Raw genomic sequence first — 17739 nt, 5'->3', positions numbered from 1 at the left:
CCCTTTGGAAATCCCCTAATCCACAGCACCCCATTGGTCCATGTGTCCTATTCCCCTCCCCAGGATATCCCTCACTGGTTGAAGTTTTGTATCCACCCCTGAGCCCTCCCCATATATAAATTGCTGTACACTTGTATTCTGTGTCTTTTGTCCCTGGACCCTTGGGCGGTTAAACCTTTCTCTGAACCCCAATATAAAAGACCTTCCCCCCATTCTTGCCTCCACACTGTGTCTGACAGCTGTTAAGTGCTGTAGAGCATTGCTCTAAGCCACACCTCGGGTCATCCTGCTCCTGAGGTGTGTTCCACTCCTGGCGTGGAGCTGAGGAAGAGCTGACCGGCCTTGGCACCATTTCACACCCAGCTGATCCCAGTGTGTCTCCACTCTCTCCCAGTGCCCTCCAGCGTGTCCATCTCGCTGGTGGCCTTGAGCTGGAGCCAGCAGCTCCTGGTGCTGCTGGAAACTCCCCCGGCAATGCGGGCTCAGCTCCAGCTGCCAGGTGGAGCACATCAGCCTGGAGCACCCCCTGAGCCGGCACTGGGGCACGGCCCGGCCCCCACAGCGCTGGGAGCAGCGGGGGAGGCACTGGGGGGGCTGGGAGGGGGATTGGGGTGTACTGGGAGTGTGGATGTTAACTATGAGCAAAAGTAGGGAGCACAGTGCCTGTAGAATAGCAGGCTGCATAACTTTCTCAGTCCCGCCTGAGAAAGTGGCCGGGGAAATCATGGGGAGGAATTAAAACAATCCTCAGAGACAGAAGACAGCCTTGCAGGTGCTGTTTGTCAGTTTCGTGTTTTCTTGCAAGAGAAGGTCGAGGGGTGGTGTACCCCAGTGACCAATGATGGTGATGTGTTAGTTCACTGACCAATAAGAGTTTTAACTTTCTATACTTTCATGTATCGGTCTATAAAAAAAGATCTGAGGTAATAAACCTTAAGAGCTCTCCTGTTCAACTCACAAGAGAGTCTGTGTTGTTCTTCTCACCGTTCCCAATAGAGCGACACTGGGAGTAACTGGGAGGGAGTTTGAGATAGAGTGATTTAAACTGGGAGAGGGGTTTGTGGGCCAAGAATGGCTGAGAAGGGGATTAAAGGTTATTGGGGAGGGTGGGATGGGGTTCTGGGGGTCCTGGTGGAAACTGGGAGGGAGTTTGGGGGTGCTGGGTGTAACTGGGAGGGATTTGAGTGAGCCTGGAGGGGCTGGATGGAGACTGAAGATTGGAAAGCAGAGATTGGGATGTGGTTCATTGTGCTGGGAAGAGACTGAGAGGGTTCCTGATGAGTCCTGGTGGGGCTGGGAAGGAACTGGGAGAGGGTTTGGAGGTCCAGGGGCAGGGCATTGTCCAGGGGGGCATCTGGGAGGGGGCTGTGGGATCTTGATAGGGACAGGAGGGGCTTTGGTGGATCCTGGGGAGGCTGGGAAGGGACTGGGAGGACATTTCAGAGGTCCTGGTGGGGTGGGTGAGAGTGGAAGGGTGCTTGGAAGGGCTTGGGGTGTCTGTGAGAGGTTTTAGGGGGGATCCTGACCCCTGCAGACCTCCAGAGATGTTGCTGTACACTGCCCGCAGGAAGATGCTGATATGGATCGAGGGCTCCATGTTGGGCTTCGTCTTCCTGGCACTGGGGCTCAGCTTCTGCCTGCACAAGAAGGTGAGGGGGGGTCCTGGGGGTCATATCCTCCCTCTCCCGGAACGTGTGTGCTCCCCCGGGGCCCCCAGCCCAGTGTCACCCCCTTTTCTCTGCCCACAGAGCTCCTGAGCCGCTGGCAGCCGCAGCCCATCCCCATGGCTTCAGGCCCAGCCAGGACCCCCCGCTCCATCCCTGGGCTGATTTTGGAGAGGTCGTGTGCCCCCCCAGCCCTGCTGTGACTCTGCCCTTGCCCAGCTGCTCCCAGTGTTCCCAGTAAAGCTTCCCAGTTCGCCCCTGTCCCGTTTATGGGGGACAGTGGGGAGGGACTTGGGAGACCCCATGGGGGTACCCTGTCAGGGACAGATGCTGCCCCAGGATGGATCAGGACCCCCGTGTGTCCCCCCGATCTGTCACCCTGTTCTGGGGACTCCTTGGGAGACACCAAACTCCAGCATGGCACCCAGCAAACCCTAAAAAGGGCTGGGACCCCTGAAGCGACCAGGGAAATTTGGGGAGGGGGCACATGGGTGGTACCTGGACCATGCCAAGAGCCCAGCGCTGCCCCAGCCCGGCCTGCCCCGGCTCCTCCTGTGGGATGTGAAGGAATTGGAAAAATGGGGATCCAAGGCTGGGCGCTGGGCTCAGGGGAGCAGAAGAGATGGAGGAGGAGGAGGAGGGCAGAGGAAGTAGCGGGAGAAGGGCTGGAGAGGAGAAGGAGGCGGGATGAAGAAGAAGGAGGAGTGCCACTCATCCAAACCCAATATGGAGCTCCCATGTGCCCCTTGTCCTCTGCACTTCCACCCCGCCCCACTGCCACCCAATCCACCACGCCACCCCTCTGCTTGGTTTTGGGAGTTCCAGGTCCCTCCTGCTCTGAGCCTCCCATCCCCCACTTCACTCAATTCTGGCAGCTCCTGGCAGCCTTTTCCTGGGCAGAATCCCAGAGTTTGGGAATTATGAGGTGCAGTTCTGGAGGAGTGCCGCGCCGGTGTCAATGGCAGGGGTGCCACGACTACCCTGAAGAAGCCGTCCTGAAAAGGACTGTCCAGGGGCACAGGCACATCCTCTGCCCAGTGAGTGGTCTCAGCTCAGTGGCAGCGTGCAGGCGACAGGGAGAGAGGCTAGGGAGCTGTATGGCATTCCACTGAGAAATAGCCTTTATTATAGCAGGGCCCTCAGTGAAGGGAGCCAGTGACAGCAGCTCTCTGAACAGGGGAAAACTCGGGGTATTTATAGAGGAGAGGGGCGGGGGAAACTGGGATACGTGTATCAGGGTGGATTGATAGGGAGGAAAACCAATGGGGTGTAACAAATTAACATGTTCAACTCAAAGGCCTCTGGGAGTGACACTTTTTCTCTCCATGAGAGAAAGTGTCTCACCTAGGGAGAAGCTCTCCAGGGAAGAGCCAAAATCTCTGAGCTGGCAGGTTCTTTGGGCTCCACAGAGGAGGACAGCGCTGTCTGCTGTGGCCTCTCAGCTGCCCCCCACACCCTGGGGGTGCTGGGATTTCCCTCCTGGGCACAAGGACGTTCATTCCCTTCCAGGAGCCCAATGCCCGGCTGGGGCTCCAGGCCAGGGGGTTCTTGAGCAGCTGCCCCAGAACCTCCGCCAGGGGCTCCCAGCGCAGCCGCAGCCACTCGGCCTGGGCTCCCCAAAGCCCTCAGCAAGCCCCAAGTCCCTGCCAGGAACCCTCAACTCCCTCAAACCCAGCATCCCCCACAGCCCCTGCAAGTTCTCCCCATGGCAGCGGCCAAGGCCATGGCCCCACACGTCACTGGCCATGTCCCACCATGTCCTCACCCATGGCTGTGTCCCCACCATGTTTCCACCCCTGGCATTGTCCTCCACGTCTCCATCTGTGCCCGTGTCCCCCCATGTCCCCATGAATGGCCATGTCCATGTGTCACCATGTCACTCTCCATGTCCCACCATGTCTATGTCCCTCAATGTTCTCACCCGTGTCTTAATTCAATGTCTTTATTTTTACCACAAAATTAGATATTTTAAAGGAAAGAAGAGAAATGAAAAGCAAATCACGGCCAAAACAAAAGGATTTCTTTCTGCTGACTGAGCATCCCTGTGATTGAGTGGGAGGGAAGAAGCTTTTTTGGAGAGGTTTCCACCCCACTGTCTCCAAAACCTTGATCTTTGCCCCACTTCATCACCATTTGGCTGTGGAAGACACCCTTGGGCAATAGGAAATCAAAATTGTGAATTCAGTGAGGTTGGAAAAGACCTCCAAGACCATCCAGTTATTCCTCGATGCCACCAGAAGATAAGATTGAATGCAAAAGATTTTCTGGGATTGAAAGTCAACAAATCCACTCCCTCCAAGGAATTCCCATTGCTGGTCAGTGTCCCAATGGATGTTCCCGCCCCGGTGTTCATCCAGGTGCCCACAGGGAGCCAGGAAGATGTGGAGCCTCCCAGCCAGGTGTCTTCCCAACACGCATCACCAGGACCACGGATCACCAGGGCTCTGCCCAACGGGGGTCACTGGGGATCATCCAACGCCCATCCTCCCATGGGGGATGGAGCTGGAGCAGCGCACGAAGCTCTTCCCGCACTCGGGGCACTCGCAGGGCTTCCCTTACTGGTGCCTCCGTTGGTGTTGGGTCAAGTGAGCGCTCTGTGAGAAGCTCTTCCCACACTGGGGACACTCGTAGGGCCTCTCCCCACTGTGGATGCGCTGGTGCCTGACAAGGTTGGAGTTGCGGTTGAAGCTCATCCCGCAGTCGGGGCAGCGGAAGGGCCTCTTGTCTGTGTGTGTTTTCTGATGCCTGAGGAGATTTGACCTGGTCTGAAATCCTTTCCCACACTCGGGACACTCGTAGGGCCGTTCCCCTGTGTGCTGGCGCATGTGGGGGATGAGATGGGAGGTGCAGTTGAAGCTCTTCCCACATTCCAAGCACTTGTAGGGCCATTGCCCCGTGTGTACTTGGTGGTGGATGAAGAGGTGGGAGGTGTGGCTGAAGCTCTTCCCACATTCCAAGCACCTGTAGGGCTTCTCCCCGGCATGAAGCTGCTCATGGACCACCAGGTTGGATCTCTGGATGAAGCCAAGGGGGGGTCTTTTCTCCTCAGAGCAGCCTGGGATGGGTTTGGAGCCCCTCCCTGTGGGGGATCCCTTTGGCATTTCCTCCCCATTGGATTCCTGCCCCTTGGAGCTGCTCAAAACGGCCTCGTCCACGAGGTTCTGCTGCGGGGATTTGTCCTCCCTGGTCTCCCTCTGCAGCTCAGTGCCTGGGGGAGGAAGGACAAGGGGAGGAAGGGACAAGGAAAGGAAGGAGTGAGGAAGGAAGGGAAGAACAAGGAGAAGAAGGAGGGTAGAGAAGGATGAAGGAGTGGAAGGGACAGTAAGAAAAAAGGGAAAAAGAAAGGGATCAAGAAGGTACAGAAACAAGAAGAGGAAAGACAAGGGGAGGGAGGGAGGGAGGGAGGGAGGGAGGGAGGGAGGGAGGGAGGGAGGGAGGGAGGGAGGGAGGGAGGGAGGGAGGGAGGGAGGGAGGGAGGGAGGGAGGGAGGGAGGGAGGGAGGGAGGGAGGGAGGATTTGTCTCCAAGCCACAGGGAAGGGGAAGGAGCTCTGCCCAGTCTGTCCCTGGCAGGACGGCATCTGCAGCAGGGCTGTCCTTCAGCCGGGGGCCATCCTGGGCTGGGAGATGGAGCAGAAGAGAGGGGGAAAGGGGCAGTGACTTCCTCCTCACCTGCCTGGGGGTCCCAGAGCATCTTCCTCTCTGCCTCCTCCATTTGTCTAATGCTTGGGCATGAGAAGTCTGGTTTGGGGGGAAAAAAAGGGGTGACCACCTAGGATTCAGGGTTCCTCCTGCCCAAGTCCATCTCTGGAAGTCATCAGCCATGAAAATCTCCAAAGCATCAGGACTGAGATAAAAATCCCTCCCTGCGGTTTCCCTTCCCTGGGGTCCCCACTTTGGTGTCCCAGGGCTTCCCCCTCTGCAGGCTCATCCCTTCTCCGGGCTGCCCCTTCTCCAGGCTCCCCTCACTCCCGGCTCTCGGGGTCCCCCCTCTCCAGGCCCCCATTTCAGGCTCCGGGACTCCCGGGGCTCCCCCCTTTTCGCTGCTCCCCTCCCCCTGCCGGTACCGGGCATCTCAGCTCAGCTTTGGAGTCCTGCAAGATCCAGACATCGCTCTGCCCGGCCCGGCCCCAGAAAAAGGAACAGGGGTCCCCAAAGATACTTCGAGTGAGCTCCAAATATCCCTTCCCCTGTAAACAAATCCTGCCAGGACGGCCCAAGACCTTCGGGGCGAGGTTCCCGTCCCCGGTGAGCTGCGGGCTGCGGGGCCCGATGCTCCCAGCGCGAAGGGGCTGCAGATCCAGAGAGCGATGGACGCACCTGGGTGATTTGCGGAATAAAAGGAACTCTATAACTCACAGAGTAGTTATAAGAGCAGGTATGAATTTATTCAGCGCTGAGGTGCATGGGGGATATCTCCTCCAAAATGCATGCACACCTTTTTGATTGGGTTTTCCCTTTTTATCCTTTACAGAGCAGGTTTACACGATACGGCTAATACATATTAATTTCCTAACCCCGCCTGTCTTCACTTCATATTAAAATTAGCCCTGTGCCCCTTTCAGTCCTTTGGCCGCTTTTTGGTTGGGGAGGGGGACTTCAAATCCATTTCCTCCGGCTTAGGGTCCAGGAATCTCCTTTATCCTGTGGTGCCTTTGTCTTTGCATCTTGTTTGTGTATTCCAGCTCCTTATCTTATCTTGCAGTCTGACTCTTTTTCCTGTTCTTGTGGATTAGGGTGTCAGGGTCTGGTTTTTGTCAGACACCCCTTTTAAACATTTCTTCTTAATTCTTAATTTCTTTGTTTCATGGGGCCTCCTCTGCTGCTCCTCTTGCAGTTCCTGCTCATCCTCTACCCCTCCTCTTCCTCCCGCTCCTCCGCTTTCCCCTCCTTGCCCTCCTCCTCCTCCATCTCTCGGCTGCTGGCGAGGAGCTCTGGGGTGAGCGGAGCGGGGCCGGGAGCCGGTGGGAAAGGGCTGGGAGAGGGGGATGAGGGGAGCTGGGCCAGGGGGAGAGGGGTTCTCAAGGAGGGGCTGCCAGTTAAGGCCAGGAGCCCCAAATCCCCTCCGTGTCCTGCCAGCCCCTGCCCCCGGCGCTGTGGGGGCCGGGCCGTGCCCCAGTGCCGGCTCAGGGGGTGCTCCAGGCTGCCGTGCTCCACCTGGCAGCTGGAGCTGAGCCCGCATTGCCGGGGGCGGTTTCCAGCAGCACCAGGAGCTGCTGGCTCCAGCCCCCGCTGGGGAGCACGGCAGTGGCCAGCACGTGGCCCGAGAGCTGCTGCTGGCCCTGGGAGCAGCTCAGCTGGATGTGGGCAGGGGAGAAATCCATCAGGGAGCAGAGCAGGCGGCCGGGGCCGGGCTGGGAGCTGGAGGGCACCAGCGAGATGGACACGCTGGGATGGGCAGGGGGCTTGGGGACCCCCCAGTGCAGATCTTCCTCCCCACAAGCCGCAGGGAATCGCTCCAGGGATCGAGTGCTGCGGGGACGGGGAACCACGTTTCTTTCATCCCAGCCCCACCTTTCCCTCTCCTCTCCCCCTTTCTCCTCCTTCCCCCAGTCCATTGACCCCTCTCAATGCAATTTGGGTTTCCCAGCACCCTCCCCCACGCTTTGGGGGGGTCCCAGCCCTCTCTTTTTCCCACTCTTGCACCTTCCCAATCGTCCCTCCAATCTCCAGCCTCCTCCCCCGTGCTTGGATTTGGGGGTTCCAGGCCCCTCCTGCTCCGTCTGGGGGTCCCATCCCCCCTTTCACTCAATTTGGGGTGATCCTAGCAGATTTTTTTTCTGGGAGGAATCCCTGAGTTACAGGATTTTTGGTGTGTAGATTTGAAGGGGGAGAGCTCTGTCTGGCATTTGTTTAACCCATGGTCTGCTGGGGAAGCACAAAAATGTTTCCCATTCCCATCCTTTCCTCATTTGGTCTGGTTCATGAGCTGCTTTCTTGTTTCCTTTGGTATCTGTTCTCATCTATTTGTCAACAGCAGTTTAAGTCATTTACTTTTCCAGAAATTCTGTCTCCTTCTAATAATAGATAATGTGATCCCATCCCACAGTGAAATGTTGTGTTCCTCATCTGAGTGGATTGGTTGGGGGGAAGGTCAGGAGCTGGAGCTGTCTGGTTGGGTGTTATTTCAGTGACATCCTGTAATCTAATTATGCCATTGAAATGAGAAATGGTTTCTCTGGTACCTGCTATGAATTCATCAGGGTTCCCAGGGTCTGGTCCGTGGTGTTGCAGCATTTGTTCTGGTGGCTGTCCATCTTTTCCCCATTTCTGGGTGCTCCCTCCAGCCAGGGCTGCATCAATTGTCAGCTTTTCTCTCATTAAATCATCACATACTTGGATTCCCAACTGATTTCCCTGAACTTGTGGTAGCAAATAAACCCCAGTGGTCTGATACACCCTATATAACATAGACAGAGACAGCACATGTTGGAGTGGGGACAGGGATGATTCTCCCTCACTTGTTTTAGTGAAGTTTTCTCAACATTCTCCATTTTCTGTTTTCCTTTGCAGCTGAACCAATTTCTGCTGCAGAGTCAGATATCCTCACAATGGGCTGTGCCTTTAGCTGTGCAAATTCCATCTGTGCAAGCAGGCAGAGCTTGGGCTGAGGGGCAGAGGGAATCAGTCCAATTCCTCCTGCAGGCAGGAAGCCCCTGGGCCATTGTGCAGGCTTTGGGCCATCAGTGTTAATTTGCATTTCTAAAGCTCCTCTCCTGGCTGCCTGGAACAAAGCTTCTCTTCCAGGGCAGACATCCCGTGACTCACATGTGGCCCCCACAGAATCTGTTATTTTTTTGTTTAAACAATATTTTATTAGCTGTTTATGTGTTAAAGTGCCAACTTTAAAGCTCTTCTCTTTTTCAAAGTGCAGCTTAAGGGTGAACATCGAAAAACTCATACCATCATTTTGTCATCACTTAGAGTCACGTACAAATATAAAACAAAAATGAGAAAGCAATCAAGTGGGTTTTTTTTATTCTCCTAGAACTAAAAACTGATTCTCACACCACTGGCCCAATCAGAACCGACAATATAGAAGTAAAATTATTATGAAAAATTATTCTAACAGTGTAATCTTTTCACTGAAACTGTGAAAAGCAAAAACTCTTCAACAATGTCTTTAGAGAAATAAGGTGTTACTTGATTCTGGCCAGAATGTGCAACGGGAATAATTTCATGCACACTTAGGCTGGGTGTGCAGAGAGTGGGTGTGTCATTCCATGACAAATGAATTTACTAGATTTTTCCAAAACTATATACACTCTAACCCCATAGAAATCCCTTGGTTTAATGTTCATTGGTTTGAAGGTGTGGAGTTGTTAGTCTTAAAAACGAGATTCACTTAATAAATTATAAAAAGAATTTAATATAAACAAAAGACAATTAGGAGACAAAAGAAATAAAGCAAAGGGTTAAAACGGCCGGGTGCCCTGGTGGGTTACCAGGAACACACCTGGTATCTCAGGAGTGTCCTTTTTATCCCCTCTTTGCTGTGAGAGGTTAATGCATATTCAAGCATGTCCCCTCCCTGGTTCCACCTTCTTGGATCATGTTATTTTCTGCTGGTCAGCATTATTTTGGAGTTTGGTTTCCTTTCTGCTGCAGATGGTCACTTGTTGATAAGGGTCCAGGCCCCTTATACTTCCTCAGAGAGCAGATGGGCTTCATATCTTTCCCCCTTGCCAACGTCCTGGTACTGGCTTTTTGGTAACAGTTTGCTCTCCATTTCCTGCTGCTGATAATAGCCTGTTTTCCACAGCTTGATCCTCCCATTGTCTTGCCTGTTGGAGTTATCTTGCCTTCTCCAGATGAGACATATCCTTACCATTCAGAATTCCTATCTAAGCCTGTAACTTGCTAAGAGAAAAGAATATAGTAAAAGCATATAATATATTTATCAGAATAATTGTGAAAAGCCAATATTTACAACATGAATTCACAACAAGCCCTCCTTTTATTTTTTTTATAAATCATTTGGCTTGAGCAATAATTCTTGTTTTCTAGCTTCTAGCACTTGTTCATTTTTCTCACAAATCAGTTTAGCTTTTTCCAATAGATCTTTCACATTATTTTGTTTTCCTAATACCATGATTTTTTTGTGCCATTCTAGATGTAGCCAATTTTGAGTCTGTAGGCATTACTACTATTTGCATGCCTTGCACTACTTTGGTGATTAGCCAAATTAAACAGGGGATTAAACAAGGAAGAAATATTAAACCAGCTGTAGCACTGCTACAAGGAGAAGAAACTTAGCTTCTTCTACTACTCTATCCCCAATATATTATCCCACCAGTTAGTGGTCATTACTGGTTTTCATTTTTGGACTGGCACATGGGCCATTTTTCTGATTTCTTTGGCGATATCTAGAACGGCATTTTTATTGTCATTGAAAACAACAATCTTATGTATTAATTTTCTCACAGAACACCCCTTCTTTTAGCCAATAAATAGTCTAAAGCCAGCTTATTTTGATATATTGCCACTGTGGCTTTCATCACTGACTGGCTATTAATTCTATAGCTCCAGCTGTTTCACTGGTTATGATTTCTACAACAACTTGGAGTTTCATAATGCAAAAATTGGGGTTCGATATCTCCAACTTCCATCTTGTGCCCAAGAATGTTTCTAATATGTGTTCAGGGGCTATTTCTCATCTCCCCATTTTTGAGGTACTCAAACTATTCCCTTTTATTTCTTTTTACGACCTCAAAAACCAACACCCCCAACTAATTTCTGTCTTGTCCTGACAAAAAGAAAAATCCTAGCTGAATCATTCTCAGAGTACAATTCCCCTTCCATTGCAAAGGGAGTTTTGGGTATGCCCTTTTCTCACACATCCCAAAATAAGACATCTGGTGCTTTCTAATAGTCATTTTTTTGTTGATTTATATTTCCCCAAAATTTGGCTATTTCCAGAGTAAGGATTTTTCCCTGTACTATTACACTGGAAGAATCTGGTTCTATTACTATATACACAATTTTTTCTTTTACTTTCCTTGGGGTCTAATACAGAGTTGGTTTCTCTGGAACATGCTATGTACAAGTTTTATTACCAGCTTTATACTTTTTACCAGGAGTATTTCTCACTTCATGAAGAAGTTTTCTCCATTTAATTGCTGTTTGAGCTTTGCTTACATGTCCTGACGTGAGGTTAATACAGGTCTAGGTTACTGTGTTGGCTTTATCTTTTCACTTACCATTTGCTCTCTTACCAAATCTTGGTTATTTCTCCTGGCAACAACTGTGAAGAAAATCCATCTTTTTCTCCTTTTTGGGCAGTTGTTTTCTAATCTGTTACTACTTGTTCTTAGATTTTCTGTAGTCTAATATTTTCCCTTTATGCATACAGGTACTTAATTTGGATGGGTTATAGCAGTGATTATCGATACTGGTGTGGGTAATAAGAAAGAAACCCTGGTGTCATTCCATGTAAAGCTTTTGATAGCATTTGTAACATGGCTTTACTGGTGTCCCAAAAGGGAAAAGGATAAGTGACAGAAGAAGGAATAATAGGGGTCCAGTATGGCTTACACCCCCACCAATCCTGCCTATGAGGTTGCAGCTCACAGCAGGTGTTTTATATTCTTCTCGGTGGCGAGTTGTAGTGGTCAATCTGGTCTTGCCCCCTTATTTCCTTGTCACTTCCTCTTTTGTAATTTCCAAGCAAATTTCTTTTGACACCTTTTAACAGCAGTTTCCCACCGTTCCTCAGGTACTTCCCACTCAACACGCACTAGTAATTTCCCATCTGTAAAAAAAGTTATCATTTAAGTTATTCTTAATAGATTTGACACCTCACACTTCCTGCAATGAGAGGCTTAACTTTGTGGACCACAATACCTATTATTCTCTAATTTAAACACTTATATTTAATCCAGATAACATGTCCCGTATTGGGATGATTTAGACAAGGTATATGGTGTGGCACTGATGGAAGTTGTGGTTCTCCCCCCTCCTTTATACAAATCACAGGCAAAAGTAAAAATATACGAGGATTTCTCAACCAAAACAGCCCCAGTCCTCCTGTTTGGAGTGGGAGTTTTCCTCCCCAAGGTGGATATCAAAGTGTCCCAGAACTTATCCAGGCAGGACTTGAAACTACTGATACAGGCTTGGTCTTACTTCTCAGTTAGGCGTGATTCTTAGCTCATTCCTTGGATCAGTTCATTGCCGCCGGTCTCTGCTCAAGAGTACATTTGGTATCACTCAGTTTGGGTATTACAGTCCAGTCCTCAGCTCTTTTGATCTTATTGGTGTGAATCCAACTTCACTCTTTGGTCCAGATTGCAGCTTCTCTGCCTTAATTATCAGTAGTACCTGAAAACAATTTCTTAATAACACAGGGAGAATGAAAACATCACATCAAAATTTTCCATCAGCGAAATTTAACAGTTAACATAGGAGCCAATCTCTTTCTGCACGTTCAGATTAGTTAAACAAGAAAGGCTAGGTTAGTTTTGACTTCAAATAAATTACATTCATTACCTTTTTTACCTTTTGGTTACTATTTACTTGTTTAGCTTCACAAACTTCTTTTATAGGTTTCTTAGAACAAACCCCTTCCTTTTAACAACAAGAGTAAAAGAAAGAGAAGAAAAAAATAAGAGAGAAAAAAAATCCTATTTCAAGAAATTTAAACTCCTTGATGAGGTTTTCAGAATCTAACGAGCAAGATTACTTTTGCTTTGGTCTCATCATCCACCCGTCTGTTTCTCGGCCTTTGTTCCGTTCCTTTCCCATTGACAGCAGTTTTTCAGGCCATCTCTCTCCCCCACTCCCGCTGCCGCAGCTCTGGGCTGAGCAGGCTGTTTCAGCCGCTCGCTCTGCAGGGGCCCACTTGTGTCCTTGCCAGTCACTTGCGTGCTGACCCTGGGGCAAAGCTCGTGTCCCCTCTTTCCCTGCTGTGCCGTCCCTTCACACACAGGACTGGCATTTTCAAACACACTCAGCTCCCGCCACTGCCGAGGGGCAGAGCCCGGAGTCCACAGTGCTCTGGTCTGGGGCTCCTCTGCTGGGAAACCTCCTCGCTCCTCAGTGGCAAACCTCACCCCGCACCCCTGGAGACCCCGGCACAGACACGGCGGGTCCCGCTCCAGCAGCGCCACTCACGAACCGCGCTCTGCACCCTTCACATCGGGTGGGAGAGGACCGGGAGCCGCCACACCGGGCCCTGCTGTTTGCCACTCACAGGGACCGGGTCCTGCTACAGCCGCTTTACATAAAAGCAATAAAACAACACCTAAACCTAGCAACTCTTAACCCAGCGCTCCAGATGCTCCTAACATCCCCTATTTCGGGCACAATTCTCACCTCTAATCGCGCTTGAAAGTTTTTCTCCCCACAAGCCAGTGCTCACTCTTCGCAGCCAACAAGACACTTCTCACTCTCTTTCTAAAAATCTTTACAACTTTAATGAAAAGAGACGCAAACCTCTCTCTTTCTCTTTGCCACTATTATCTCGCCACTCTTTACACCACATCCCTCCAGAATCTCCACTACACAAATTACTTTGCTTCAGAATCAACAACAAATTCTAACACCTCCTTTTGGGGACGCTCCCCAAAGCCATCAAAGGCGCTAGACACAGAGACCAGTCAGCTAGCTAGCTCCTTTTACTAACTAAAACAAACTTGCAATTTCTATTTCTTCTGCCTTGAACAGATCTTCAGTCAAGCTAGAAATGAAGACACAGACATCATTCTTCTCTAAGTTTTCTTCTACAGGTACAAAGGAGTCTATCCTCACACAGCTGCTTAATGTGAATAATCTCTAGTGTAACTTTTCTCATGACAAGATATGATCAGGTCTTTTATTCTTACAGGCATTTAGATACATTGACAAGTTTCTGACAATACCTTTATGTTTCAACAGTACTTGCAGCTTATATACTATGAACAATCTATAGCAAGAACCAGTCTTACAATTGTTTTTGAACTCTTCTTTCACAAAATAAAACTCATCTCTAAATTAACACATGTACTTATTAAAATAGACCAAGTTTAGAGTCTCCACAATCCTCTTCTTAATTCGAAACACCAACAATCTTAATTTTAATCTTTTAACTGGGTCCACTTCTGCTTCTGTAATAAGCACAGCTGCAAAACAACACAAGCACTCCTAGAGACATGTGCACTCTCTTGGCAAATTCAAAAGAACAAGAAATCATGGCAGTTCTGAGCCTGATCTTCAGCTAAACACACTATCACAATAACTCCTTAGCAATCCTCAGAGAGATGATCAGCATTTCATATCGTGAAAAGAGACAAAATAATTTTCAGCAGCAGTAAAAAGATTTTCAACAATCCACAGGATTTTGCTTTTAGGCTGGCACCAGGTTCTGCTGTTAAGAACCATGGGCTGTGCCCATCAGCACGGGACACAAACAACATTAGGGTTAACAGCTCTAACACTTATTGACAACCTGATAAGTTTTCACCTCAAGAAGTGACTACTATGCAAATTACTGTAACTTGCCTTTAAAATTATAATCAACCACAAAATTCTACGATATTCACTCAAGTAAAGAAATTGGAAGGCATACTAAGAAATGGGTTTGTTTCTCTACAAAATAAATATTGCAGTCACTCAAGAAAAAACAAACAGAGCTCACTTCTTTTCCATTTTCTCCCAGGATGCATACTCTTCCCGAAATCTTAAATTTTAAGCACCGACACAACTTATTGCTGCAGAAGACCACAGCACCATCATACACGGAATTCTCTCAGAACCCGGTAAAACAAAGGCTTGCAACTTGCAGCTCCCTTGGTTTGGAGCTGATACCATACGCCAGTACTGCTCCATATCTCACACATCTGGCTAAGAAAAAGCTCTCTGAGACAGTTTGACACCAGTCCTTACTCCTGAAATCACAGAACTTAATGTGCGGGGTCTCATAAGACCCCGGCATAGAAAACCTGGGTCCCAGAGGGACTCACCCAGCTCTCTCTCACCACTGGGCCTGTTCCCGGCCTGTTTCACAGCTTCAGGAGGTTCCAGGAGTCACTGAGAGCTCCTCCGATCCCCCTGTGCCTGGAGCAGGGAACCCGAACCAGCATCTGTGGTTCAATCCAGCCTGCCTGCAGCCGCCTAAACACAGCTCTGGGGCTTGAGAGCTCCAAATAAGTTTAAACAATGCAGGGGCACCAAGACTTAGAAGGCCCCTGCCCTCACTTTACTCAAAAGGGATGGGCTGAACTCATCCCCTCAGGGCACCCTCCGTGCCCTGATCTTATCAGGGTTCGGCCCGACTCACCGCTGGCCGGAGCTCCAGGAGTTCCCTTGCACTCCTGAGACTGGCCCGCCCCTCCGCCCCAATAGCTCGGCAGGGAGTAGCTCTGGGAGCACCATCTCCCAGGAAAACCTTTCACCGCCGCTACAGTGGGGCAAAGAAAACTTCTAAAAAAAAAAAAAAAAAAAAACAAACCAAAAAAAACCCAAACAACTTCAAACGCTGAATCACATACCAGCTCACCAAAGCGACCCCTCCCCCGCAAAGGCACGGAGGGACCATCACCACTAAAGATAACTTTGGCTTTGCTCTGAGACCAGAGCTGCTATCCCGCTGAGAACAGATTTGATACAACACTCCCGCGGCTCCTGGGCTACAAGCCCCAGTTCTGGTTTGCCCCCCCCATGGACTCCAAGACAGGAGCTCGCAGGGAGGAAGCGAATCCCTCCATGTGTCCCCACCGTGATCCAGTCCCTGTGGAAGCACTGACCCGTGTTCACTGTTACTCCAGCACAGCATCGAAAACCTTTCCTCTTTAACAACACAATTCCAAAAAAAAAAAAAACCAAAAAAAAAACCCCACAAACTTCAATGCAACAATCACACCTATTTACGCATTCTCACATCTGTTCATTCAACTCCAGCCAGTCACAGCAAGACAATAAGGTGCACTTTACTTCCCTTGTTAATATCCGCCCATGGGCACTGTAATATGTCAAATATCCCAAGTTTCTTGGATTATTCCTCAATTTGGCAGTTTTAAGTCCAAATTTCTTGGATTTAATCCTCAACTTGACAAAGTTTTAGAGAATCCACATTTTACTCTGTTTTCCCAGTGGATTGTGCCAGGAAAACCTTGGGCTCCCTTTCCCGAGGGGCTCACCCCTCCCCTGAGACCCAGTCCCAGTAACCCCGGGGGTATCTTGCAACCCCCGCTTCCCGCTCCCCCAAAGATTACTTACAATCCGTCTTCTTCTTTGGGTCTTCGTGCACAAGAATTATGGAGCAAAAATACCGCGGTTTTATGGAGCCTTTTTTTCCCTTTCCTTTGCTTTATTTCTCCCCTTCTTGTCCTCGGGTTTTTGACCTGCAGCCGCTTGGTCCACGCTGGGAGAAACAGAATGGGATCTGCTGAACTCAGCAGGGGCGCGCCTGTTTCCCCGTTCTGCATCTCCGGTGGTCCTAGAGGTGAGGTGCTTATCCCGGAAAGAGCCCCCAAAAATTCTTAAAAACGAGATTCACTTAATAAATTATAAAAAGAATTTAATATAAACAAAAGACAATTAGGAGACAAAAGAAATAAAGCAAAGGGTTAAAACGGCCGGGTGCCCTGGTGGGTTACCAGGAACACACCTGGTATCTCAGGAGTGTCCTTTTTATCCCATCTTTGCTGTGAGAGGTTAATGCATATTCAAGCATGTCCCCTCCCTGGTTCCACCTTCTTGGATCATGTTATTTTCTGCTGGTCAGCATTATTTTGGAGTTTGGTTTCCTTTTTGCTGCAGATGGTCACTTGTTGATAACAGCCTGGGCCCCTCATCCTTCCCCTGAGGGCAGCTGGTCTTCATATGTTCCGCTGATAACAGTTTGGGCTCTATTGTTCTCCTGATAACAGCTTGGGCCCCACTGTCCTTGCCCTCTGGAGTTTCCTTGCCTTGTACCTAGGAAATTCTTTTAAACTTAAGACTTGTTAGCATAGCTAAAAAGTATTTAATACATAATATTCATCTGCGAAAGCCAATATCACAATACAAATTTATAACATGGAGATGGCAAAGGAGGGTGCCCAGGCCGAGGATTTGAGCAGAGGATCTGTGGGCAGGCGCAGGGGCTTCCCCCGCTGGGGAGCCCTGGCTGCTGCTGCGTTGCCTTCAGTGCAGGCTCAGGGGTGGCCTGTTTAATATTCCCTTCCAGTTCAGATTTCTGAGTGTGGAAGAGCCATGGCTGGGGCATCAATCATTTTATTTTTTTCTTTTTGTTAAGTTTTGTTCTCTTTCTTATGTCCACCCCATAACATTGAGACTATCTGGGGGTAAAAAATTCATGCAATGTTCTGGCTAGAAGAGAGAATCCTCAATCCAGCTCCTACAATTCCCTGTTAATTGTAAGAATTGTTTCAGCTCCATTTTAGTCCTGGGTAACATTATTTCTGAGATTCCTTGAACCCTCTCAGGGTCAATACAAGACAAAGCTTCTGTCAAAACAGATCTCGAATACTTGACTATTTTCTCTACCATTTGCCCTTTCTTTTTCTTCAGATACTCAAAGCTGCTTTTTAGCCTGAAAATGAAGCCATTTCACAGAGGCTTCCTCTACCTCTTCTCCTTGTTTTTCTGACTGGATCAAGTCATCCACATCCTGCATTAAGCCAGTCCCTGGGGGTGAGGTCAATTCCTTTGATATTTCCTGCAAGGCTTGCCCCAATCAGGCCAGTGCTTCCGTGCATCCCTGCAGAAGGACCGTCCATGTCTTGAGCATTTTCCCTTCTACCTCTTGTTGCCAGCCCAAGGCAGAATTCAGTTTGCATCCTGTGGGAGTGGGCAGATCCCCAGAAAGCATCTTTTGCATCAAGTTGTGAATGGCAGCAGTGTGAGGAGGGCACCTGGTTGAGGCTGGTGTAAGGATCTGAGAGTGTGGGGTGCCTCGGTTTCATCATCTCATTTCTTCTTCTTGGGTCCTGCAGCATTCTGTGGATTCCATTGGATTTCTTGTTTGGCAGGATAGGAGCATTCTAGGGAGCCATCCCTGGCTGCCCAAGCCGTGCCTTGAGCAGGACTCCCAGACAGGCTGTGAGCCCTTCCTTCCCTCCCTTGGAACAGGGGATTGCTTTTGGACACCTCTTGTCC

The 17739-nt window shown here is 49.5% G+C and overlaps 2 protein-coding genes and 1 long non-coding RNA gene across 3 annotated transcripts in view; 1 reads left to right on the top strand and 2 right to left on the bottom strand.

Moving 5' to 3' along the window:
* LOC111944892 (uncharacterized) overlaps positions 1-17739 on the top strand; it is a 246714-nt gene that overhangs the window by 110029 nt on the left and 118946 nt on the right. The gene's annotated exons all lie outside the window — the stretch shown is intronic.
* Positions 4220-5495, bottom strand: LOC147646073 (uncharacterized). Its single transcript, XM_086873949.1, has 2 exons — positions 5335-5495; positions 4220-4872 (listed from the first exon to the last, which is right to left on the bottom strand). Exons 1-2 carry the CDS (start codon positions 5375-5377, stop codon positions 4220-4222), a joined length of 696 nt encoding a protein of 231 aa, XP_086730075.1. The 5' UTR covers positions 5378-5495.
* Positions 15856-16456, bottom strand: LOC147646072 (uncharacterized). Its single transcript, XR_015281975.1, has 2 exons — positions 16247-16456; positions 15856-16000 (listed from the first exon to the last, which is right to left on the bottom strand). It is a non-coding gene; the product is annotated as an uncharacterized LOC147646072 (long non-coding RNA).

This window comes from Cyanistes caeruleus, unplaced genomic scaffold, assembly GCF_971803275.1.
Source record: "Cyanistes caeruleus unplaced genomic scaffold, bCyaCae1.hap1.1 HAP1_SCAFFOLD_127, whole genome shotgun sequence".
Taxonomy (NCBI): domain Eukaryota; kingdom Metazoa; phylum Chordata; class Aves; order Passeriformes; family Paridae; genus Cyanistes; species Cyanistes caeruleus.
The sequence above is the reverse complement of the archived record's forward strand: the minus strand, read 5'-3'. Positions and strand labels throughout refer to the sequence as shown.